Here is a 27,616-nt window from a genome sequence, read left to right as displayed (position 1 = left end):
TGTGACCATAAAATGGTGGCAGCTGTGAGCGGTTCGCGCGCCGAGTATCTCCGGCGAGAGGCTGGCAGCAGGAAGTGAGGCGCTGGGATCCATGTTTTGACACACAGCAGCTCCCTCTCCAGCAGCGGTGAGTAAAGAAAACGACATGAAGAAGGAGACCTTGATGGTGTTTTTGTGGCTCTTCTTAACACGCAGGCAGGAGGGGGAGGGGCGGGACGCTGAGTGAAAGTGGAACATCTCAGCATCCTCCACGAAGGAGGATGCTGCACACAGACGCCAATTATCCGTCTTAAATGGCCTCGTCCAGTACGAGTGAGCTCAATGTCGGGTGTTTGCTTCTTTGACGTCGTCGTTTGTTTGGAATGTAGTGCGGGTGGTAGTGGGGGGGAAGAAGGAGGGAGGGGGGGGCATTGTTGTGATGACGTAATAAGTACCTAGCTTACACTTCCTGCTGTCTCCCAGCATCTCCTTCCTCCTCCTTTCAAGGGTGGGAAAATGAGCTTTATTTTGAGAATGACTATTTTCCACTTGTACTGTAGAATAATTACACCATCATGATGTGTTGTTGTTTTTATGCGCTCTTATTGCAGGTCCTCCTCGGGATGGAGCTGATGTCGGAGCCTAAAATGAACTCTGAAGGAAGCGAAAGTAGACCTGGTAAGTGTGTGTGTGTGTGTGTGTGTGTTAAAGGCCTACTGAAAGCCACTACTACCGACCACGCAGTCTGATAGTTTATATATCAATGATGAAATCTTAACATTGCAACACATGCCAATACGGCCGGGTTAGCTTACTAAAGTGCAATTTTAAATTTTGCGCGAAATATCCTGCTAAAAACATCTCGGTATGATGACGTCAGCGCGTGACGTCACGGATTGTAGAGGACATTGTGGGACAGCATGGTGGACAGCTATTAAGTCGTCTGTTTTCATTGCAAAAATCCACAGTATTCTGGACATCTGTGTTGGTGAATCTTTTGCAATTTGTTCAATGAACAATGGAGACAGCAAAGAAGAAAGCTGTAGGTGGGAAGCGGTGTATTGCGGCCGACTGCAGCAACACAAACACAGCCGGTGTTTCATTGTTTACATTCCCGGAAGATGACAGTCAAGCTTTACCATTGGCCTGTGGAGAACTGGGACAACAGAGACTCTTACCAGGAGGACTTTGAGTTGGATGCACAGTCGCGGTACCGTGAGTACGCATGCAGCTGCGGCTTCCAAACATGTGATCGCTTGCCCGTACGTGCGTGCCGCTATGTGCATGTCACGTACGTAACTTTGGGGACTTTGGGGAAATATATGTGCTGTATGAACTTTGGGGAGGTGAACGGTACTTTAGGCTGTGGGATTGAGTGTGTTGTGCAGGTGTTTGAGTTGTATTGGCGGGTTATATGGACGGGAGGGGGGAGGTGTTTGTTATGCGGGATTCATTTGTCCATCCATCCATCCATCTTCTTCCGCTTATCCGAGGTCGGGTTGCGGGGGCAGCAGCCTAAGCAGGGAAGCCCAGACTTCCCTCTCCCCAGCCACTTCGTCCAGCTCTTCCTGTGGGACCCCGAGGCGTTCCCAGGCCAGCCGGGAGACATAGTCTTCCCAACGTGTCCTGGGTCTTCCCCGCGGCCTCCTACCGGTCGGACGTGCCCTAAACACCTCCCTAGGGTGGCGTTCGGGTGGCATCCTGACCAGATGCCCGAACCACCTCATCTGGCTCCTCTCCATGTGGAGGAGCAGCGGCTTTACTTTGAGCTCCCCCCGGATGGCAGAGCTTCTCACCCTATCTCTAAGGGAGAGCCCCGCCGTCCGGCGCAGGAAACTCATTTCGGCCGCTTGTACCCGTGATCTTGTCCTTTCGGTCATAACCCAAAGCTCATGACCATAGGTGAGGATGGGAACGTAGATCGACCGGTAAATTGAGAGCTTTGCCTTCCGGCTCAGCTCCTTCTTCACCACAACGGATCGATACAGCGTCCGCATTACTGAAGACGCCGCACCGATCCGCCTGTCGATCTCACGATCCACTCTTCCCTCACTCGTGAACAAGACTCCGAGGTACTTGAACTCCTCCACTTGGGGAAAGATCTCCTCCCCAACCCGGAGATGGCACTCCACCCTTTTCCGGGCGAGAACCATGGACTCGGACTTGGAGGTGCTGATTCTCATCCCAGTCGCTTCACACTCGGCTGCGAACCGATCCAGTGAGAGCTGAAGATCCTGGGCAGATGAAGCCATCAGGACCACATCATCTGCAAAAAGCAGAGACCTAATCCTGCAGCCACCAAACCAGATCCCCTCAACGCCTTGACTGCGCCTAGAAATTCTGTCCATAAAAGTTATGAACAGAATCGGTGACAAAGGGCAGCCTTGGCGGAGTCCAACCCTCACTGGAAACGTGTCCGACTTACTGCCGGCAATGCGGACCAAGCTCTGGCACTGAGCATACAGGGAGCGGACTGCCACAATCAGACAGTCCGATACCCCATACTCTTCGAGCACTCCCCACAGGACTTCCCGAGGGACACGGTCGAATGCCTTCTCCAAGTCCACAAAACACATGTAGACTGGTTGGGCAAACTCCCATGCACCCTCAAGGACCCTGCCGAGAGTATAGAGCTGGTCCACAGTTCCGCGACCAGGACGAAAACCACACTGTTCCTCCTGAATCCGAGGTTCGACTATCCGGCGTAGCCTCCTCTCCAGTACACCTGAATAGACCTTACCGGGAAGGCTGAGGAGTGTGATCCCACGATAGTTAGAGCACACCCTCCGGTTCCCCTTCTTAAAGAGAGGAACCACCACCCCGGTCTGCCAATCCAGAGGTACCGCCCCCGATGTCCACGCGATGCTGCAGAGTCTTGTCAACCAAGACAGCCCCACAGCATCTAGAGCCTTAAGGAACTCCGGGCGGATCTCATCTACCCCTGGGGCCTTGCCACCGAGGACCTTTTTAACTACCTCAGCAACCTCAGCCCCAGAAATAGGAGAGCCCACCACAGACTCCCCAGGCTCTGCTTCCTCATAAGAAGACGTGTTGGTGGGATTGAGGAGGTCTTCGAAGTATTCCCTCCACCGATCCACAACATCCGCAGTCGAGGTCAGCAGAACACCATCCCCGCCATACACGGTGTTGATAGTGCACTGCTTCCCCTTCCTGAGGCGGCGGATGGTGGTCCAGAATTGCTTCGAAGCCGTCCGGAAGTCGTTTTCCATGGCTTCCCCGAACTCCTCCCATGTCCGAGTTTTTGCCTCTGCGACCGCTGAAGCCGCACACCGCTTGGCCTGTCGGTACCTGTCCGCTGCCTCAGGAGTCCTATGAGCCAAAAGAACCCGATAGGACTCCTTCTTCAGCTTGACGGCATCCCTCACCGCCGGTGTCCACCAACGGGTTCTAGGATTACCGCCACGACAAGCACCAACTACCTTGCGGCCACAGCTCCAATCAGCCGCCTCGACAATAGAGGCGCGGAACATGGTCCATTCGGACTCAATGTCCAGCACCTCCCTCGTGACATGTTCAAAGTTCTTCCGGAGGTGGGAATTGAAACTCTCTCTGACAGGAGACTCTGCCAGACGTTCCCAGCAAACCCTCACAATGCGTTTGGGCCTGCCAGGTCTGTCCGGCATCCTCCCCCACCATCGCAGCCAACTCACCACCAGGTGGTGATCGGTAGAAAGCTCCGCCCCTCTCTTCACCCGAGTGTCCAAAACATGAGGCCGCAAATCCGATGACACAACTACAAAGTCGATCATGGAACTGCGGCCTAGGGTGTCCTGGTGCCAAGTGCACATATGGACATTATGTTTGAACATGGTGTTCGTTATGGACAATCTGTGACGGGCACAAAAGTCCAATAACAAAACACCGCTCGGGTTCAGATCCGGGCAGCCATTCTTCCCAATCACGCCTCTCCAGGTTTCACTGTCGTTGCCAACATGAGCATTGAAGTCCCCCAGTAGCACGAGGGAATCACCCGGGGGAGCACTCTCAAGTACTCCCTCGAGTGAATCCAAAAAGGGTGGGTACTCTGAGCTGCGGTTTGGCGCGTAAGCGCAAACCACAGTCAGGACCCGTTCCCCCACCCGAAGGCGGAGGGAAGCTACCCTCTCGTCCACCGGGTTGAACTCCAACGTACAGGCTCTGAGCCGGGGGGAAACAAGAATTGCCACCCCAGCCCGTCGCCTCTCACTGCCGGCAACGCCAGAGTGGAAGAGAGTCCAGCCCCTCTCGAGAGAACTAGTTCCAGAGCCCTTGCTGTGCGTCGAAGTGAGTCCGACTATATCTAGCCGGAACTTCTCCACTTCGCGCACTAGCTCAGGCTCCTTCCCCCCCAGCGAGGTGACGTTCCACGTCCCAAGAGCTAGCTTCTGTAGCCGAGGATCGGACCGCCAAGTGCCCTGCCTTCGGCTTCCGCCCAGCTCACATCGCACCCGACCTCTATGACCCCTGCTATGGGTGGTGAGCCCATTGGAGGGGGGACCCACGTTGCCTCTTCGGGCTGTGCCCGGCCGGGCCCCATGGGGACAGGCCCGGCCACCAGGCGCTCGCCATCGTGCCCCACCTCCGGGCCTGGCTCCAGAGGGGGGCCCCGGTGACCCGCGTCCGGGCGAGGGAAATCTGGGTCCCTGTTTTTTATTATTCATGGAGGTCTTCGAGCCGCTCTTTGTCTGATCCCTCACCTAGGACCAGTTTGTCTTGGGAGACCCTACCAGGGGGCATAAAGCCCCCGGACAACATAGCTCCTAGGATCATTGGGACACGCAAACTCCTCTACCACGTTAAGGTGGCAGCTCAGAGAGGAGGGATTCATTTGTGGCATATTAAATATAAGCCTGGTTGTGTTGTGGCTAATAGAGTATATATATGTCTTGTGTTTATTTACTGTTTTAGTCATTCCCAGCTGAATATCAGGTCCCACCCGCCTCTCACAGCATCTTCTCTATCTGAATCGCTCCCACTGCCCTCTAGTCCTTCACTCTCACTTTCCTCATCCACAATTCTTTCATCCTCGCTCAAATTAATGGGGAAATCGTCGCTTTCTCGGTCCGAATTGCTCTCGCTGCTGGTGGCCATGATTGTAAACAATGTGCAGATGTGAGGAGCTCCACAACCTGTGACGTCATGCGCATATCGTCTGCTACTTCCGGTACAGGCAAGGCTTTTTTATCAGCGACCAAAGTTGCGAACTTTATCGTCGATGTTCTCTACTAAATCCTTTCAGCAAAAATATGGCAATATCGCGAAATGATCAAGTATGACACATAGAATGGACCTGTTATCCCCGTTTGAATAAGAAAATCGTATTTTAGTAGGCCTTTAAACGACCATTGTGCGTGTGTGTGTGGACAAGGATAAGGTTAAGTGGAATTTACCCTGGATAACCTTAGTGCACATGGGGCCTCAGTTGCTCCTAAAAAAAAAACACTCTTAACATGCACGTCACCTACCTTCTCTGTATATTGGGGTCACTGCTCAATGTGTTCCCCTAACATATTTTAGTAATGATCATGACACTTAATCACACTTTTATTAATGCAGCAAGATTTCAAATTGATATTACAAATGTATATTAAATAATGTAAAAAAAATAATAATTTAATTGTACATAGATTTTCAGTTATTTTATCTTTAGTTTTTATAATTTTCCAGGATTATTATTATTTACACTAGATGCTAATTTACCAATAAAATAATAATAATAATAATGTATATTCATTTCAAAGTTTATTTGTTTTGCACATATAAAACGTGAAAGTGCTGTACATAAATATAACCAAATAAAAACAATGAATACAATTCATGACATCATGAAGAATAACAAAAACAAAATGACAATACTAAGCAAAACATTATTTTAAAAAAGGTTTTCAAAAGATATTATCCAACCATTTGCCACCGCTTGTCCCTCTCAGGGTCACGGGGGTGTTGATAATGTGTTTTAGTGTTATTTTTCCCCATTTTATTGTATTTTTTTTTCTGTATGTTATTTCTATTTTATTAACTGACACAAAGTCAGGTTCAGCAATTATTGCTTAGATCAGTGCTTCTTAATTATTTTCTGTCATGACCCCTCTGGGAGACAACATTTTTAATGCAACTCCCTCTGAATGATTATGAACGTGATCATTTTTTAAAAATGTATTTGTACAACACAGTCATTATTGCCCCTCCATTTCTGTCACAACTTCTCTATGTTTTAGCTGCCGTTATCTCTGTACACATGTGCTCCTGTGTACTTACTACTCCTACCAAGTATAGGCTGAAAGTGTTCATGTGTTCCTATGTACTAACTAATTCTACTGAGTAGAAGTAGTACGTATAGGAAAGTTGAAAGCACACATGTGTTTCTATGTACTAACTACTACTGCTGTGCAGAAGTAGTAAGTACAAACCCCAAAACCAGTGAAGTTGGTAGGTTGTGTAAATCGTAAATAAAAACAGAATACAATGATTTGCAAATCCTTTTCAACCTATATTAAATTCAATAGACTGCAAAGACAAGATACTTAACGTTTGAACTGTAAAACCTTTTTATTTTTTGCAAATATTAGCTCATTTGGAATTTGATGCCCGCAACATGTTTCAAAAAAGTTGGCACAAGTGGCAAAAAAGACTGAGAAAGTTGAGGAATGCTCATCAAACACCATCCATCCATCCATTTTCTACCGCTTATTCCCATTGGGGTCGCGGGGGGCGCTGGAGCCTATCTCAGCTACAATCGGGCGGAAGGCGGGGTACACCCTGGACAAGTCGCCACCTCATCGCAGGGCCAACACAGATAGACAGACAACATTCACACTCACATTCACACACTAGGGCCAATTTTAGTGTTGCCAATCAACTTATCCCCAGGTGCATGTCTTTGGAAGTGGGAGGAAGCCGGAGTACCCGGAGGGAACCCACGCAGTCACGGGGAGAACATGCAAACTCCACACAGAAAGAACCCGAGCCCGGGATTGAACCCAAGACTACTCAGGACCTTCGTATTGTGAGGCAGATGCACTAACCCCTCTTCCACTGTGAAGCCCTGCTCATCAAACACTTATTTGGAAAATCCCACTGGTGAACAGGCTAATTGGGAACAGGCGGGTGCCATGATTGGGTATAAAAGCAGCTTCCATTGAATGCTCAGTCATTCACAAACAAGGATGGGCCGAGGGTCAAAAAATGCGTGAGCAAATGATCAAACAGTTTAAGAACAACATTTTTCAACGAGCTATTGCAAGGAATTTAGGGATTTCACCATCTAAGGTCTGTAATGTCATCAAAAGGTTCAGAGAATCTGCATGTAACATTGAATGCCCGTGACCTTGGATCCCTCAGGCGGTATTGCATCAAAAAGCGACATCAGTGTGTAAAGGATATCACCACATGGGCTCAGAAACACTTCAGAAAACCACTGTCAGTAACTACAGTTCGTCGCTACATCTGTAAGTACAAGTTAAATCTCTACTATGCAAAGCGAAAGCCATTTATCAACAACACCCAGAAACGTCGCCAGCTTCGCTGGAACCGAGCTCATCTAAGATGGACTGATGCAAAGTGGAAAAGCATTCTGTGGTCTGACGAGTCCACATTTCAAATTGGTTTTGGAAACTGTGGATGTTGTGTCCTCTGAAACAGAGAGGAAAAGAACCATTTGGATTGTTATAGGTGCAAAGTTCAAAAGCCAGTATCTGTGATGGTATGGGGGTGTATTAGTGCCCAAGGCATGGGTAACTCACACATCTGTGAAGACATCGTTAATGCTGAAAGGTACATACAAGTTTTGGAGCAACATATGTTGCCATCCAAGCAACGTTATCATGGACGCCCCTGCTTATTTCAGCAAGTCAATGCCGAGCCACGTGTTACAACAGCGTGGCTTTATAGTAAAAGAGTGCGGGTACTAGACTGGCCTGCCTGTAGTCCAGACCTGTCTCCCATTGAAAATGTGTGGCGCAATATGAATCGTAAAATACGACAACGGAGACCCAGGACTCTTGAACAACGTTAGAATAGAATAGAATAGGAAGTACTTTATTGATCCCTGAGGGAAATTCAGCACCACAGTTCGCTCACAATAGACAAGAATAATAATAAATACTATAATATATATAATATATTATATATATATATAATATATAAATAATATAAATATATTCTACATATACTACATATACTCTACATTTAAGTGCAGTCAAGAAGGAACATATGCATTATACAGTCTGTACAAGCTGTACAGACTGTACATCAAGCAAGAATGGGAAAGAATTCCACCTGAAAATCTTAAAAAATTGGTCTCCTCAGTTCCCAAACGTTTACTGAGTGTTGTTAAAAGGAAAGGCCATGTAACACAGTGGTAAAAATTCCCCTGTGTCAACTTTTTTGCAATGTGTTGCTGCCATTAAATTCCAAGTTAATGATTATTTGCAAAAAAAAAAAAAAGTTTCTCAGTTCGAACATTAAATATCTTGTCTTTGCAGTCTATTCAATTGAATATAAGTTGAAAAGGATTTGCAAATCATTGTATTCTGTATTTATTTACGAATTACACAACGTGCCAACTTCACTGGTTTTGGGTTTTGTACATGTGTTCCTGTGCACTTACAGTTTCTACTGGGTAGAACATTGAGCCCGTCGATCAGATTGAGCACTGCTGCCACCTTGCTGAAGGCTTGTGTATCGTTCTAACATGAATACTAAAGTGTAGACAAAAAAATCATGAAAATCTCCCCTGCTGCTTGTAACTCTCCAGGGGGTCCCAACCCAACATTAGCTTAGATCTTTGTGCCTGATCATGTTGATAGGCCGAATACATCAAAATCACCACCTCTTGTTTTATTTCAGCCCCGCCCACCTCCCTACCTCTGGAAGGAGGCGCCACCCAGCGGAAGAAGCTATCAGCCCCCCGCATCAGTCTCTCTCTGGACCAGAGCGAGGATGACTTAGGGGAGACGCCGGATGACCTTGACATCAACGTGGATGACATTGACACTCCAGATGAAGGCGATTACCTGGACTGCACGGACCACGAGATGGACGGGGACGGTGGGCTAACCATAAAACAATAAAAATGAAAAAAATGTCGACCCCGCGGTTGCGCTTATACTTCTTGTATTCTTTGGAAGATCCCAGAGCAGCCAGTCGAAGTCGGACAAGCGAGTTGTACGACTCCATTCCGACCTACGGCGGCGAGGAGGAGCGTCAGGACGGCAAACTATGGCGGACGGTGATCATCGGTGAGCAGGAGCATCGCATCAACATGAAGATCATCGAGCCGTACATGCGAGTCATCTCCCATGGAGGTAACATAGAATTACTATCCTAAATGCTAAACATATCATTCCCAAATTATTGTTATTATTATTATTACCTTTATGTTTGTTTTTTTGGCCGCAGTCTATTCTGAATTATCCCAGTTTTTCTTCAAATTCGCCACAGAAACACGACCATACGGCACTAATGCCAGAGTCATTGCCATGATAACTGTTACTTTTGTTTTTGTACATGTTAAGGCTATTACGGCAACGGTGTGAACGCCATCATCATGTTTGCCGCCTGTTTCCTGCCAGACAGCAACAGCGACGACTATCACGAAATCATGGAGAATCTTTTCCTGTGAGTATTTGCCTGCAGTTGTTAGCATGCTTTTAACACAGGGGTGTCAAACTCATTTTAGCTAAGGGGCCACATGGAGGAAAATCTATTCCCACAAAGGCCGGACAGGTAAAAACATGGCATAATGATTTAAAAATAAAGACAACTTCAAATTGTGTTCTTTGTCTTACTCTGGCCAAAAATAGCACATTCTGAAAATGTACACATTACAAATGATCCTCTTGGCGAAACACTTCAAGTTAGTTGAACATTTTGAGGAAAAAATTGGTGCAGTTTCAAAACACCATATAGAACACAATGAACTTAGACTCAGTCATTAAACTTTAAGCACTTCCTGTTTAGCATTTTCATGTTGGCAGTTCACCATTAAAGACGTGTATGGAAAAGCAATCAAGTGTTTCCTCAAACCGCCGCATTGGTGACATCCGCAACTGCCGCAACACATTCGTTTATCATTATTCAAATATTAAAATTATAATATATCCATCCATCCATCCATCCATTTTCTACCGCTTGTCCCTCTCGGATTCACAAGGGTGCAGGAGTTTATCCAAGCTGCATTCGGGCGGAAGGGGCGGTACCCCCTGGACAAGTCGCCACCTCATCGCAGGGCTAACACAGACAACATTCACGCTCACATTCATGCAGCAAAACAATTGTCAAAATGACACCTGTTGCGTCTGACCAGTCTTCCTCTCAGGGAATAAAAGACACTGGTCAATCCCAAATTCTTTCGGATGACATATATGTTGAGTAAGAAGGACCACCAAGACAGAATAGCAATATTATCAAGTTTTACTAAAGCTTTAGGAAATCAGCCCTCACGATGCTATAATAGCAGCATCAAAAAGCGGTCTGAAAATCACACGGAAACAGTCAGCTTATTGAGTATGAAAAAAGCCCCCTCCCGCCCGAAAAAAATACAGCCTTATTGTTCTAAACTGATAAGGTAAAAAGGGAGTACATTATACTCCCAATACACATTCCAGCACCTTCAAGGTGAAACACAGAGTTTACTAGCGGACATAAGATACAAGCACAAAGTGTACACATGGGAAAATATTGGCTGCTTTAAACATGACTATTGATAAAGAAAGAACTCTTAAAAATATCTCATTCTCACACACCATAATAGCTGAATTAAAGGTACCATAACTACAAACTTAACCCATGTTAACATGGTAGGTTTAAGCATAAAAAATGGAACAAACAAAAAATGTAGAAACAAACATTTTTACAATGGAGTTCAGAGTGCACATCGTGCCGTTAACCAATTGCGTGCGCTGCACGGAACTCTAACTACAAAGATGATGGTCATGTTGACTTAAGTTTTTGCATCTTACTGCTTCGTTATTTCATCTGTCAGCCAATACAGAGGGCGCTTAAAGTCAGCTGACAATCATCTTTAAACAGTGTCATGTGTTCTGCCTGGAACTGAAGAACCGCTTCAGTGCTCTCGCCAAACCTGCGGACTAAGATTCAGACACTCAAGGCAAGTGGGAGAACATCAAAAAGTCTTACGTAGGGGCAGCCACCAACGTCTTGGGCTATAGAAAGAGAGGGAACAAAGAATGGTTAATACCGGGCACCTGGCAAAGAATTGAAGAAAGAAAGCAGCTGACAGCCAAGATGCTTAGCACAAAAATCGCCCAGGCTCCATGAGCAGGTCTAGAAAGCCTACAAGGAAAAGGACAGAGAGGTAAAGAAGAGTGCAAGGAGTGACGAAAGGGCCTTTGTTGAGGATCTAGCAGAGAAAGCTGAGTGTGCAGCTGCACGGGTTGAGTTGAGTACGATTTACAAGATCACAAAGCAACTCACAGGCACGTACACCAGCCAGCCGGCCCCTGTCAAAGATAAACAAGGCAACATCCTCACCACTGAGAGTGGCCAGATCTTGAGATGGGCTGAGCATTTCTATGAGGTACTCAACTGCCCAGAGCCAGATGATCCTGCCAACCCTTCACCAGCAGAAAGTGTCCTTGACATCGAGACCACTCCCCCAAGTAAGGAAGAGATCAAAGCCTTGAAGAATGGGAAAGCCGCCAGCATAGACTGTCCATGCAGAGATGCTGAAAGCTGACCTTAACACCTCCGTCAATGTGCTTACTGATCTCTTTAAAGACATCTGGGAGAAGGAAGTAATACCTCAAGACTGGTACAAGGGCCTGATTGTCAAACTCCCCAAGAAAGGAAACCTCCAAAATTGTGACAACTGGAGGGGCATCACACTGCTATCAGTACCATCTAATGTCTTCTGCAGGATTTTACTCGGCAGAATCGATTCCACTATTGATCAGAAGCTACGGCAGGAACAAGCAGGGTTCAGGAGAGGAAGGGGCTGCATAGACCAGATCTTCGCTCTGAGGAACATTATCAAGCAGTGTGTAGAATGGAACACTCCCCTGCACATCAACTTCATCGACTTTCGCAAAGCCTACATCGTGACACCCTATGGAATATTGTTGGGGTCTATGGAGTTCCTCCAAAACTGGTCACTCTCATAGGGATGTTCTACCGTCACTTTGAATGCAGCGTCATTGTTAATGGTGAGCCATCTACATGGTTCACTGTGGAGTCTGGTGTGCGGCAAGGGTGTACTATTTCCCCCATTCTCTTCCTGATTGCCATAGACTGGGTCATGCGGAATACAACTGACAGACCCAGGGGTATCCAGTGGACTTTGTTCTCACAACTTGAAGATCTAGATTTTGCTGATGATCTTGCTGTCCTTGCACCATAGCACATCCATCTGCAGGAGAAAACTGACAGACTGAACAATTTCGCCCAACAGGTAGGGCTGAACATAAATGTGTCCAAAACACAGGTGATGTGCATTAATGCCACTCCAGATGTACCAATCACAGGGAATGGACACGTTCTCGACTATAATGTGGGCTTTACCTATCTGGGAAGTCTCGTCAGCAAGGACAACTCTGCGCAAAAGGACATTAGAGCAAGACTCGTAAAGACACAGGGTGCTTTTTCTAAGCAATATAGCTTAAGAACGAAGGTCCGACTTTACAACAGTAATGTAAAATCTGTATTGTTGTACGGCTCGGAGTGCTGGCGAGTAACATCCTACGACATGAAAAAAGTTTAAGCCTTCCACAATGGATGCCTCAGGAAACTCTGTTGAATCTTCTGGCCCGAGAAAATATCCAATGCACATCTATACAAGAAGACCAAGTGCAACAGTGTGGTGCTAGTGATCAAATGCCGCCGATTCCAATGGCTTGGGCATGTTCTCAGGATGGACCAAGACCGCATCCCCAAGATCGCAGTACGATGGACTCCACCTGGGAAACGGAAGCAAGGCCGGCCCAAGAACACGTGGCGGCGTACGGTGACAGCTGAGCTGAAGGAGATGAACCTAACCTGGGGCAAGGCACAGCATGTTGCTCAAGACAGGTCCAGATAGAGGCAGATCAGAGAAGCCTTATGTCCCGTAAGGGACGAAGAGGATTAAGTATGTGTGATGAGTATTACACTGGTATTGCTATTGTGACATCCAGTGAACATATTTAGAACAGCAGCTTCTTTATTAAAAAATTGCAGCTCCTTTTATACTAAGCAAACTCATTTTGCAGGTCGCGGGTCAGGTTAAACCTGTTCACGGACCTGATACGGCCCACGGGCCAGACGTTTGACACCCCTGCTTTAACATGAACAAAATTACATTTTTTTTGTGACTTTTCTATGAAGCACATATTTTTTGCTACGGTCTATTTAGTCAAGCTTGTGTGTGCCTCCACCAGATAGTTTGAAATTGACAGCCGAAAAATCTGCAAAATTTCAGCAACTTTTAACTTTGGTTGGTTAATAAAAATAATTTTGAAGTTTTGTAATTCTAACTAAATAAATTCCCTTCATAATTTAGTCCACAATTATAGTGAAGTGAAGTGAATTACATTTATATAGCGCTTTTTCTCAAGTGACTCAAAGCGCTTTACATTGTTAAACCCAATATCTAAGTTACATTTAAACCAGTGTGGGTGGCACTGGGAGCAGGTGGGTAAAGTGTCTTGCCCAAGGACACAACGGTAGTGACTAGGATGGCGGACGGAAGCGGGGATCGAACCTGCAACCCTTAAGTTGCTGGCACGGCCGCTCTACCAACCGAGCTATACCGCCCCATATCTAAATAGTAATGTATTTAGATTATCATATATATTAATGAAATTGTTTAATTGACGAACAAAAGGTAAAAATATAGTTAGGATGTGTGCTGGTATTGTAATGTAAATACAGTATGTGTAGTATGTAATTAATCGTATTCTATTACTATTATTACCAATACTATTATACTAAATATTACATGTGAATTTAAATGATAACATTTCAATCTAAAATCTACCTTTAATAATAACAATTATGATATATTATGAGGGTAATATAGTTTTAATGCAAAAAAGTAAAGTAATACATTTATATAGATTAAACATTTTGCGCCAAATTACATTTTTTTAATTCAAAGCTAAAGTTGAAAAGATAGTTTCAACTTAATTTTTGCAATTATTATCATTATTGTAATATTATTCCTACAAGTACAATCCCATTTTAATGAGAACATTTTAATCCAAAATGTAAATTTAAGTGATGACGATGAGAATAATAATAATCCATCCATCCATTTTCTACCGCTTGTCCCTGTTGGGGTCGTGGGGGGTCGCTGGAGCCTATCTCAGCTGCATTCGGGCGGTAGGCGGGGTACACCCTGGACAAGTCGCCACCTCATCGCAGAATAATGATAATGACAACGATAATAGCAATGATAATTAAAAAAATATATATATTTTTGTAATAATAACAATAACAACAATGATATTAACAAGAAAGATGATGATGATGATGATGATGATAATAACAATGTTGTTTTTGTTATTGTTACAACATGTGTGCTGCCAATTGTCGCAATTAAAAACACATTACTTTTGTGTTTATTTTGAGTCCGAAAATAGAGTTAGACAATTTTTTTTTGATCATTGATTTTACAGCAAATACAATTCCAAACATTTCTAATCAGATTTCAATTATTAGTATTATTAATATATTATTGTTATCATTAATAATATTATCTTTATTATATTATTATTTCAGCAAATAAAAGTACATTTTTTAATTAATGATGATGACAATAATAACAATATTAATGATGATGAGAATAACACAAAAAATAACAATAATAAGAGCACTTGTGCTGACCAATATCACAATTAAAGATGTATTCATATTGTGTCTAAATGTAGAATTATACGTTTTAAAAGTCTAACTTTTAAACCAAAAATATATATATATATGTATATATATTTCTAAAGTTAATCATTAATAAGTACAGTTCAAAATTAAAGGTAACATTATAGTGTACATTTATAATGCTATTCATTATATTTGTATTTAATATTAATATATAATATATTTTAATGTTTTTATTATTAATTAAAACGTAAACAAAAACTTTTAAATATACAAATAATAGAAATGATAAAAAAATAACAATTAAAAAGGCTACCATTCTTTATTTTTAGTTTTAAGTTTTATAATTTCTCTTAAACTTTTGGTACATCTTTATCATAGCATAACAACAACAATAGTTAATTTCTAACACAATTACAATCTGAACATGTCATGAGTAAATAAATGTTGTAAATAATGGCAGTAGACGCTTATTGTGTCAAAATATTGTCATGTCAAATAGGGTAAACAAGCCTTGTTGGCCTCAATTGGATGTTTGATCCTGGCAGCCAACAACAGAAATATAGCGTTGACACCTTGCACATCTTAACTTAACCGTGCTGGAGTTGACACTTAGCTTGCCAGAGGGCATTGGCAGTGACGTGAGAAAGTTTGGGCCGGTGGGGAAATAAATAAATGGGGGAAAAAAATAGGTGGCAAATGTCCACAAGCAGAGAGACTTGTCATGTGGCTCCTCAGATGTTTTATAAGGGACGGCGTGGCGCAGTGGAAGAGTGGCCGTGCGCGACCCGAGGGTCCCTGGTTCAATTCCCACCTAGTACCAACCTCGTCATGTCCGTTGTGTCCTGAGCAAGACACTTCACCCTTGCTCCTGATGGGTGCTGGTAGCGCCTTGCATGGCAGCTCCCTCCATCAGTGTGTGAATGTGTGTGTGAATGGGTAAATGTGGACACAAATGTTGCCATGTTGGACACAAATGTTGTCATGTCGGACACAATTGTTGCCATGTCGGACACAAATGTTGCCATGTCGGACACAATTGTTGCCATGTCGGACACAAATGTTGCCATGTCGGACACAATTGTTGCCATGTCGGACAAAAATGTTGCCATGTCGGACAAAAATGTTGCCATGTCGGACGCAAATGTTGCCATGTCGGACACAAATGTTGCCATGTCGGACACAAATGTTGCCATGTCGGACGCAAATGTTGCCATGGCGGACGCAAATGTTGCCATGTCGGACGCAAATGTTGCCATGTCGGACGCAAATGTTGCCATGTCGGACGCAAATGTTGCCATGTCGGACACAATTGTTGCCATGTCGGACACAAATGTTGCCATGTCGGACACAATTGTTGCCATGTCGGACAAAAATGTTGCCATGTCGGACAAAAATGTTGCCATGTCGGACGCAAATGTTGCCATGTCGGACACAAATGTTGCCATGTCGGACACAAATGTTGCCATGTCGGACGCAAATGTTGCCATGTCGGACGCAAATGTTGCCATGTCGGACGCAAATGTTGCCATGTCGGACGCAAATGTTGCCATGTCGGACGCAAATGTTGCCATGTCGGACGCAAATGTTGCCATGTCGGACGCAAATGTTGCCATGTCGGACACAATTGTTGCCATGTCGGACACAAATGTTGCCATGTCGGACACAATTGTTGCCATGTCGGACACAAATGTTGCCATGTCGGACACAATTGTTGCCATGTCGGACACAATTGTTGCCATTTTGGACACAATTGTTGTCATGTCGGACACAATTGTTGCCATGTCGGACACAATTGTTGCCATTTTGGACACAATTGTTGCCATGTCGGACACAATTGTTGCCATGTCGGACACAAATGTTGCCATGTCGGACACAATTGTTGCCATGTCGGACACAATTGTTGCCATGTCGGACACAATTGTTGCCATGTCGGACACAAATGTTGCCATGTCGGACACAAATGTTGCCATGTCGGACGCAAATGTTGCCATGTCGGACACAATTGTTGCCATGTCGGACACAATTGTTGCCATGTCGGACACAAATGTTGCCATGTCGGACACAATTGTTGTCATGTTGGACACAAATAAATTAAAGTGTAAGTGAAAGACATTGAATATGTGTACGTTCTATAATCCGGTTAGTCGGCTAATCGAAAGTGAGGCTTTGGCGGTCGCAGAGGCAACAACTCAAACATGGGAGGAGTACGGGGAAGCCATGGAAAACGGCTTCAAAGCGATTATGGACCACCTCCACCACCTCAGGAAGGGGAAGCAGTGCACTGTCAACACTGTGCATGGTGAGGATGGTGTGCTGCTGACCTGGACTCGGGATGTTGTGGATCGGTGGAGGGAATACTTCAAAGTCCTCCTCAATCCCACCTACACGTCTTCCAATGGGGAATCTGTGGTGGGCTCTCTTGTTGAGGTAGTTGAAATGCTCCTTGGTGGCAAGGCCCCGGGGTTGGATGAGATCCGCCCAGAGTTCTTAAATGCTCTGGATGCTGTGGGTCTGTCTTGGTTGACGAGACTTTGCAGCATTGCGTGGACATTCAGGGTGGTGCCTCTGAATTGGCCGACCGGGGTGGTGGTTCCTCTCTTTAAGAAGGGGAACCAGAGTGTGCTCCAACTATCGTGGGATCACACTCCTCAGCCTTCCCGGAAAGGTCTATTCAGGGGTACTGGAGAAGAGGCTATACCGGATGGTCAAACCTCTAATTCAGGAAGAGCATTGTGGTTTTCGTCTTGATAGTGGAACTGTGGACCAGCTCTACTCTCTCAGCAGGATTCTTGAGGGTGCATGGGAGTCTTCCCAACCAGTCTGCTTGTGCTTTGTGGACTTGGAAAAGGCATTCAACCGTGTCCCTCGGGAAGTCCCGTGGGGAGTGCTCAGAGAGTATGGGGTAAAGGACCACCTGATTGTGGCAGTCCATTCCCTGTATGATCGGTGTCAGAGCTTGGTCAGCATTGCCGGCAGTAAGTCAGACCTGTTTCCAGTGAGGGTTGGTCTTCACCAGGGCTGCCCTTTGTCAGCGATTCTGTTCATAACAATTATGGACAGAATCTCTCGGTGCAGTCAGGGCATTTAGGGGATCCGGTTTGGTGGCTGCAGTATTAGGTGTCTGCTTTTTGCAGATGATGTGGTCCGGATGAATTCATCTGGCCAGGATCTTCAGCTCTCACTAGATTGGTTTGCAGTCAAGTGTGAAGCGACTGTGATGAGAATCAGCACCTCCAAGTCCGAGTATCGCAGAATAACATTACAAAACATCTCTGACAAAGCATGATCGTAATGTAAGACAATTAATTTTGTTAATGTCAGGGTTTCCCGGTTATCAAGATTATCTTGAGTTAACTTTGAACAATGCGATTGATCGTGATTAAATATCTTAATGGTTTGACAGCCCTAATCGGCAACATGGTGGTACTGGGGTTAGTGCACGTGCCTCACCCAAAAAAAAAGGTCCTTGGTTCGATCCCTGGACTCGGGGTATTTCTGTGTGGAGTTTGCATATTCTCCCTGCAACTGCGTGGGTTCCCTCCGGGTACTCCTGGGTTCCTCCCACCTCCAAAGACATGCACCTGGGGATAGGTTGATTGGCAACAATAAATTGTCCCTAGTGTGTGAATGTGAGTGAGAATGTTGTCTGTCTATCTGTGTTGGTCCTGCAATGAGGTGGCGACTTGTCCAGGGTATACCCCGCCTTCCACCGGAATGAAGCCGGGATAGACCATAGCACCTCCCGCGACCCCGAGAGGGACAAGCGGTATAAAATGGATAGATCGATTGATATATACATATATATTAGGGCTGTCAAACAATTAAAATTGTTATCGCGATTAATCCCATTGTTCATAGTTAACACAAAATAATCGCGATAATTGCAGATAGGTATAATGTTTCATCATTAATAAGTGTACCCTCGACAGATCATTTTCAGGGGGTGTGGGATATTTTTGTTTCATCTGACTACAGAACTTTCCTCCAGAAGGTCTTATCTTTGTCCATGTAATGTCAGATGAAACAATAATTGAGCTGTTTGGCTACAATACCCAGCAATAAGTTTGGAGGAGAAAAGGTGAGGCCTCTAATCCCAGGAACACCATATCTACCGTCAAGCATGGTGGTGGTAGAATTATGCTCTGGGCCTGTTTTGCTGCCAATAGAACTGTTGCTTTACAGAGATTAAATGGGATAATGAAAAAGGAGGATTCCCTCCAAATTCTTCAGGACAACCTAAAATCATCAGCCCGGAGGTTGGTTCTTAGGCGCAGTTGGGTGTTCCAACAGGACAATAACCCCAAACACACGTCAAAAGTGGTAAAGGAATGGCTAAATCAGGCTAGAATTAAGGTTTTAGAATGGCCTTCCCAAAGTCCTGACTTAAGCGTGTGGACAATGCTAAAGAAACAAGTCTGTGTCAGAAAACCAACAAATTTAGCTGAACTGTACCAATTTTGTCAAAAGGAGTGGTCAACAATTCAACCAGAAGCTTGTGGATGGCTACCAAAAGCTCCTTATTGCAGTGAAACTTGCCAAGGGACATGTAAGCAAATATTAACATTGCTGTATGTATACTTTTGACCCAGCAGATTTGGTCACATTTTCAGTAGACCCATAATAAATTCATAAAAGAACCAAACTTCATGAATGTTTTTTGTGACCAACAAGTATGTGCTCCAATCACTCTATCACAAAAAAATAAGAGTTGTAGAAATGATTGGAAACTCAAGACAGCCATGACATTATGTCTTTCACAACATTTATACATATATATATACAGTATATATATGCACATACATTGTTGTTAATATTTACTAACTCACGTAATAATTCCCTGGACACAGGAGGACTTAAAGGACAACAACCAAAGGTTTTAAATGAGTAGTAGATAGTAGTTTCTGATTCTGGTTCGTTATTGTGGACTATTGACTTTGTATTGATCAAACAATAAACAATAAAGGAGAACAAGGAATTAGTTTAAATATTGCGTTGGTATAGTTAAACTGTAGATAGCACACCCTATTACTACATGGAAAAATGTACAGTTAATATATGTGAATGGTATTGGTAATGGTCGATATCACTCATGGTTGATCAGTATCGGAATCTGCTCATGTGTATATGTTTTTAAGTGTGTGTACAATGTTTTTTAAGTGTGTAGTATGTTTTTTGTATGTACTATGGATTAGTTTTGTACTATGGATTATGTGTGTACTATTGTTTTTTATCTGTAGTATGATTTGATGTGTGTATTGTGGTTTGTGTGTGTAGTATGGTTTTATGCGTGTGCTAAGGCAGTGTGTATCAACCATAGGGCCGAGTCCCATTGTTGTTCCGGGAGCGCACTCTCGAGAGCCACCAAAAAATATCTGTTTCTCAGCAGCGGTACTCTGGTTTTATACTTTTTACCACCACTTGTGGGAGTAATGACAATATCTTACAGTAGAAGTCTGTAGTTAAAGTCATGTAGAAGTTTTTTAAGTGCAAAAAATATGACTAATGTGGTGAAGCTGTATTTTCATTTCATTGACAGTTTAGTTAAGAAACATATATAATATTATTATGTATTATTAATTTAGTTATAATGTACTTATTTTAGCACTGTGTATATGTGAATGTATTTTTTATCAGTTTTAATGATCCCTTTCTTTTTGCGGAATATTCATATCAGCCTGACCTAAGCCTTGATACTAATCTTTGTGATTAACACATTTGTTCATATCATTTAACAAGGTTTATCATGTTAAACTGTAAGTAGGTTAGATATAATTGTTAAATACAATTAAAATCAGTGTTAATTTTTGAGAGGAAAAGTTGGGCCCCAAGGTCAGAAAGCTTATTTTTATTATTTATATGATTATGTATTATGGTTTTAAGTCTGTGTATTATGTGTGTTGAGGTTTGTGATCAGTACCTTGGAGTTGATGGTGGCAGAAGACTACATGATCGTGTATTTAAACGGAGCCACGCCCCACAGAAGAATGCCAGGCCTTGGTTGGCTGAAGAAATGTTACCAGATGATCGACAGAAGGTGATCAGCATCAAACAATGAAACTAAACATACAAAAAAAATCCAACACACTTTTGTTGTTTTTTGGTCATTCAGGCTGAGGAAGAATTTAAAATCCTTCATCATTCTGCATCCATCTTGGTTCATCAGGACCATCCTTGCCATCACCAAGCCTTTCATCAGGTACACACTGCCGACCACTTCCATATCCAAACATTGTGTGTTGTATTTTTCGCTTTCTCTCCGCCCCGTAGCACCAAGTTCAGCAGCAAGATCAAATACGTCAACAGTTTGGACGAGCTGCGAGATCTCATCCCTATGGAAAACGTCAACATCCCAGAGTGCATCATGAGGTGAGGCGTTGGGTTAGCTCCTTTCCCTTTCTCATTGATCCCACCTGACACCTTTTTTCACCTCTGACCTCCAGACTTGACCAGGAACTGAAGGAAGCAGGCGAGAACTTCAAGTCAGAAGTCACTCTTGCACAAACACAACATAATAATTATGACACGACACACACTGCCTCTATTTGCCAAATTAATTGGTTCCAAATCAGCGTTCGCAAATACACAAAACCCAAAGACATTGTGTAATTGGTAAATAAAAACAGAATACAATGATTTGCAAATCCTTTTCAACTTATATTCAATTGAATAGACTACAAAGACAAGATATTTAACGTTTGAACTGAGAAACTAAATTTCTTTGGGCAAAAAATAATTAACTTAGGATTTAATGGCAGCAACACATTGCAAAAAAATTGGCACAGGGGCATTTTTACCACTGTGTTACATGGCCTTTCCTTTTAACAACACTCAGTAAACAATTGGGAACTGAGGAGACCAATTTTTTAAGCTTTTCAGGTGGAATCATTTCCCATTCTTGCTTGATGTACAGCTTAAGTTGTTCAACAGTCCGGGGTCTTCGTTGTGGTATTTTAGGCTTCATAATGCGCCACACATTTTCAACGGGAGACAGGTCTGGACTACAGGGAGGCCAGTCTAGTACCCGCACTCTTTTACTACAAAGCCACACTGTTGTAACACCTGGATTGGCATTGTCTTGCTGAAATAAGCAGGGGCGTCCATGATAACGTTGCTTGGATGGCAACATATGTTGCTCCAAAACCTGTATGTACCTTCCAGCATTAATGGTGCTTTCACAGATGTGTAAGTTACCCATGTCTTGGGCACTAATACACCCCCATACCATCACAGATGCTGGCTTTTGAACTTTGCGCCTGTAACAGTATGGATGGTTTCTTTCCTCTTTGGTCCGGAGGACACGACGTCCACAGTTTCCAAAAGCAATTTGAAATGTGGACTTGTCAGACCACAGAACACTTTTCCACTTTGCATCAGTCCATCTTTGATGAGCTCGGGCCCAGCAAAGCCGGCAGAGTTTCTGGGTGTTGTTGATAAATGGCTTTGGCTTTGCATAGTACAGTTTTACCTTGCACTTACAGATGTAACGACCAACTGTAGTTTGTAAGTGTTCCTGAGCCCATGTGGTGATATCCTTTACACACTGATGTCGGTTTTTGATGCAGTACCGCCTGAGGGATCAAAGGTCACGGGCTTTTGCCGCTTACGTGCAGTGATTTCTCCAGATTCTCTGAACTTTTTGATGATACTACGGACCGTAGATGGTGAAATCCCTAAATTCCTTGCAATAGCTCTTTTGAAAAATGTTGTTCTTAAACTGTTGGACAATTTGCTCACGCATTTGTTGACAAAGTGGTGACCCTCGCCCCATCCTTGTTTGTGAATGACTGAGCATTTCATGGAAGCTGCTTTTATACCCAATCATGGCACCCACCTGTTCCCAATTAGCCTGTTCACCTGTGGGATGTTCCAAATAAGTGTTTGATGAGCATTCCTCAACTTTCTCAGTCTTTTTTGCCACTTGTGCCAGCTTTTTTTAAACATGGGGCAGGCACCAAATTCCAAATGAGCTAATATTTGCAAAAAATAACACAGTTTACCAGTTCAAACATTAATATCTTGCAGTCTATTCATTTGAATATAGGTTGAAAAGGATTCGCAAATCATTGTATTCTGTTTTTATTTACGATTTACACAACGTGCCAACTTCACTGGTTTTGGGGTTTGTAGAAAAGTTTGTATATTGGAACAAAGTAAACACGCCTTTATTAAAAGTTTGTACACTTTGAACACAATATAAAGCGCTACACAGTGCTGTATATCAAACAATTATAACAAGGGGGCGATGAATAAACTTTCTGTTTATTAACAAAGTCAAAACAACAACAAGAAGCTGAACTGCCCTGTGGTGCACTCAAAAAGAAGGACGAGGCAGTGTCGACTCCCTGAATGTTTCAAACCACACATCACTTGTCCATTGCTTTCTGAAGACTCATATTGAGCTGACAAAACTCGCAAAAATGCTGAAAGCAGTAGCAATTAGCACAGCCCTGCTGTGCAGACTGAATAAGATCAATCAGAAGGCCCACAATGCATGTGCTGCCTGGCACAAAATGGCTGCCCTGCAGGGACACAATGGCTGACCAAAACGGTCGTACACCATATCATACTTTTATTTGGTCCGTGGTTGTTAAATCAAAATGTTTGCACAATAAGGGGTTTGTAAATCAAGGTTCCACTGCGACAACAAAATACTCGAGTACAACAAATATCACACACAATTATGTTGTAGATGAATCAGTAGTGCTGTCGCCAACCAGGAAAATTAGTCGATGGCAATTTTCTATAGCTCGCTAGTTAAAATACCAATACAGTGTGGAGACGCTTCTAAGTTACTAATCCTCGCCTCTATAGTGTACAAATGCACTAAGTACCTGTAAGCTTCGTCTACTTACATTTTCACAGATTCACGCTGGAAGCCAGTTGCGCAGATGACAGGGTTTTTAATATGTTTTCACAGTCCTCTAATAGATACTTTTGTGTTGACTTTTCAGTCGCTCCAATCCTCCTCCTCCTCCTGCACCCGGCCGCTCACTGTTAAAGACAACAGATGATTAGATTAACACGTACCACCTGTGCAATCTCAATCATCTGCCAGCTGTGTCTCGCCGTCAGCACATGCCACGCCCCCGTCTGATGGCGCTCTGTTTTCAGCACCCTGGACAGAGGCGGTGAAAGCGCGCTGATCACATTCCCTTTCCACAGTACCATTATCACTGGAGGACGAGGAAAAGCTAACACCTACTCAGTGGCGTAGTGGTTAGAGCGTCCGTCCTGAGATCGGTAGGTCGTGAGTTCAAACCCCGGCCGAGTCATTCCAAAGACTATAAAAATGGGACCCATTACCTCCCTGCTTGGCACTCAGCATCAAGGGTTGGAATCGGGGGTTAAATCACCAAAAATTATTCCCGGGCGCGGCCACCTCTGCTACTCACTGCTCCCCTCACCTCCCAGGGGGTGAACGAGGGGATGGGTCAAATGCAGAGGACAAATTTCACCACACCTAGTGTGTGGGAGAGGCAAGAATCAGAATCAGAAATACTTTATTAATCCCCGAGGGGAAATAAAGATTTTCAGCACAATCCCATTCAAGAGCAGACAAACAGGAAGACAGAACAGGATCGCTGACGGGTCTGCCAATTTCCGGCGCCACTTACAAAAAAGGTGGGAAACAGGAAAACGCTGGGGAGGGGAGTAAGAAAAAAAAAAATAGGGGTAGCATGTCCAGAGACCGGAGCAGACCCAACAAAGCAACCACCTATATTTAGCCGCGAAGCTAGCTGGACTGTAAAGTTTCAGTGCAATTCACACACACGCGTGCATACACACAAAAACGCACACAATGTTTGGTGGCATGAAGTTTTTTATAGTGAAAATCATGAAAGGGTGAAATGAATGTAGCACAGCGCTAAGAAATGAAACTTGGACAATTTACACTTGAACTAAAAAGTCTGATGGATGGAATTCCCAACACACCTCCAAACTATTACATTATTTTCTTTCATTGCAGAGTGAATAGTTTTTTGCTGGGATCAGAGCCAACAGCTGCCGACACAACAGAGTAAGTGTGTGTGTGCGTGTGTGTGTGTGTCAGCGGCGATAAACACACTCTTTCATTTAACACTCATTTATCTTCACAGCAGAGCAGACCAAGCCGGTGCCAGCGGCCCTTAAAGTCACTGTCCTGTTGGGTGTACTTGTGTGTGTGTGCGCGTGTGTGTGTGTGTGTGTGTGTTAAAAAATATTACATTTTAGAGTTGAATGTGACAGCTGGTAATAGGAATAAGTCCCATGCACACATGGAGGAACAGTAGATGTTATTCCCATGGAATACATCGGCACTCTCGATCTACAGTAGTGTGTTTTGTTTTGTGTTGTTGTTGTTGTTGTTGTCGTGTGCATGACAGGAAGTGAAGCAATAATATCACCCTGCTCACACACACATATCACTTCTATCAGGATGTCACCTTTTCAGAATAAGATTGTGACTAAAACAAAGACAACAACAAAAATAGTGCATAAAAGTCGCAACGCAGAACTTGATTTAATGGAGCCTCCCTGGACACTTCATTAGGTACACATCCCATTACTGTTGTGGTTTGGCATCATTTTGACTACTGTTTTTTTTTATATTTTATTCTAATTTTAATTTTTTTTTTCTAGAATATTAGAAACTTTCTAAACTTTTTTGAAAATGTATGTAAAATATTTAGAAAACATTATTATTATTATTATTATTATTATTTTTTGCTACAGTAGTGTCGAATTCCACTGCATCAAACGACAGCAAGTTCCCCCAAAAATGTAATAATAAGCTAAAATCTAAAATATTATACATTTGATCATTTTTCATTCTAAAAATATTTTTTAAATATACTAAAAACTTGACAATAATTTTATTTTAATATACTTAAACATATTTAAAAATATATAAGTTTAAGATTATTTTAAAAATAGTTTTTGTGGTCCAAAAATGTACTGAAAAAAATTATCTAAAATATTATACTTTGATATTTTATTCTAAAAAAAGTTTTTGTTACATACATTTTTAACACCCTATCACACTAATTAAAAAATATATGTATTATTTTTTTCAAATGAGATTCTTGTGGTTTACACATTCACTGCATCTTACTGATAATAAATAAAAAATAGTCTAAAATATTATAAACTTAAACATTTTTCATTCTAAAAACATGTATTAAAACTATTTTAATGATGTAACGGTATGTTTAAGATTTTTTTTATAAATAGTTTGTAGTAGTCTACAAATTAACAGCATCATACTGACAGCAGTTTCCAAAAATGTAATGAAAAAAATTATCTAAAATATTATACATTTGATATTTTATTCCAAAAAAAGGATGTTACATACATTTTTAACACCCTATCACACATTTAAAAAAAAATATATATATATTTTTTAATGAGATTCTTGTGGTTTACACATTCACTGCATCTTACTGATAATAAATAAAAAATAGTCTAAAATATTATAAACTTAATAATTTTTCATTCAAAAAATATGTATTAAAGTATTTTAATGATGTACTGTATGTTGAAGATAATTTTTTAAATAGTTTGTAGAGGTCTACAAATTAACGGTATCATACTGACAGCAATTTCTGAAAAATGTAATGGAAAAAAAACATCAACAAATTATAAGTTTGATATTTCAATTAAAAAAAAGTATGTAGTAGTAACAGATATTTTTAACACCCTATAACACATATTTAAAAATATATATATTATTTTTTTCAAATGAGATTCTTGTGGTTTACACATTCACTGCATCTTACTGATAATAAATAAAAATTGTTTAAAATATTATAAACTTAATAATTTTTCATTCTAACAATATGTATTAAAACTATTTTAATGATGTAACTGTATGTTGAAGATGATTTTTAAATAGTTTGTAGAGGTCTACAAATTAACGGTATCATACTGACAGCAATTTCCGAAAAATGTAATGGAAAAAAAACATCAAAAAATTCTAAGTTTGATATTTCAATTAAAAAAAAAGTATGTAGTAGTAACAGATATTTTTAACACCCTATAACACACATTTAAAAATTGTTATAAATATATCGGTTGTTGTGGTATACAAATTCACTGCATCTTACTTATAGCATTTTTTCATTTTTAAAATAATATAAAATATTATATACTTGATAATTTTTCATTCTAAAAATATTAGTTAAAACTATTAAAAATGTGTTTAAATGTTTCATTTTAAAACACATTTTAAATGATATAATGGTATGATTAAGATCATTTTTAAAATAGTTTGTAGTGGTCTACAATTTCCATGCATCACTCTGACAACAGTTGCCAAAACATTTTATGAAAAAACAAAAAAATATATATACGGTATTATACCTTTCATATTTAATTCTAAAAATATTGGTCATAAATATTTTTAAAACCTTGTCACACATATATATATATATATATATATATATATATATATATATATATATATATATATATATATATATATATATATAAATGCTTTGAATCTTAAATAAAAAAAAATAAAAAAAAGATGATAGTGGTTTACAAACACGCTGTATCATACTGACAGCGGTTGTAATGAAAAAAAAATCTAAAATAATATACATTTGAAAATTGCAATCTTTAAGAAAAAAAGATTGTTATGGTTTACAAATGTACTGTATTATATTGACAACAGTTTAAAAAATGTAATGAAAAAAAATTGTAAACTTGCTCGTATTCAATTCTAAAAATATTTGATTATGAAAAACAATATATATATATATAAATCTTTTCGAGATATGTTTTACAACTATACGAGAGATATTAATTGAACAAAGTGTTTATTATGGTTGACTGCATCCTACTA

General features: G+C 42.0%; 1 protein-coding gene across 4 annotated transcripts; it reads left to right on the top strand.

Moving 5' to 3' along the window:
• Positions 1-27,223, top strand: prune2 (prune homolog 2 with BCH domain). 4 transcript variants are annotated; one of them, XM_061927287.1, is made up of 11 exons: positions 1-127; positions 591-657; positions 8,827-9,027; positions 9,108-9,284; positions 9,495-9,597; positions 20,696-20,827; positions 20,903-20,989; positions 21,061-21,159; positions 21,234-21,272; positions 24,761-24,811; positions 24,891-27,223. In XM_061927287.1, exons 2-11 carry the CDS (start codon positions 603-605, stop codon positions 24,922-24,924), a joined length of 978 nt encoding a protein of 325 aa, XP_061783271.1. In that variant the 5' UTR covers positions 1-127; positions 591-602; the 3' UTR covers positions 24,925-27,223. The 4 variants fall into 4 exon arrangements, with proteins under 4 accessions (XP_061783271.1, XP_061783272.1, XP_061783270.1 ...); XM_061927288.2 differs by lacking the exon at positions 1-127 and adding an exon at positions 421-487; XM_061927286.2 differs by lacking the exons at positions 1-127; positions 591-657 and adding an exon at positions 980-1,194 and having other exon boundaries at positions 24,894-27,223.
• Positions 27,224-27,616: the final 393 nt, after the last annotated feature.

Source organism: Nerophis lumbriciformis, linkage group LG32, assembly GCF_033978685.3.
Source record: "Nerophis lumbriciformis linkage group LG32, RoL_Nlum_v2.1, whole genome shotgun sequence".
NCBI classification, from domain to species: Eukaryota; Metazoa; Chordata; class Actinopteri; order Syngnathiformes; family Syngnathidae; genus Nerophis; species Nerophis lumbriciformis.
The sequence above is the reverse complement of the archived record's forward strand: the minus strand, read 5'-3'. Positions and strand labels throughout refer to the sequence as shown.

Bases quoted from the DNA above. Each gene is read 5' to 3' on its own strand.
- prune2 (XM_061927285.2), top strand. From the start codon at position 1,101: ATGACAGTCAAGCTTTACCATTGGCCTGTGGAGAACTGGGACAACAGA. The intron at 1,195-8,826 runs GTGAGTACGCAT...GTTTTATTTCAG, and splicing joins GGATGCACAGTCGCGGTACC to CCCCGCCCACCTCCCTACCT. The intron at 20,828-20,902 runs GTGATCAGCATC...TTGGTCATTCAG, and splicing joins TACCAGATGATCGACAGAAG to GCTGAGGAAGAATTTAAAAT.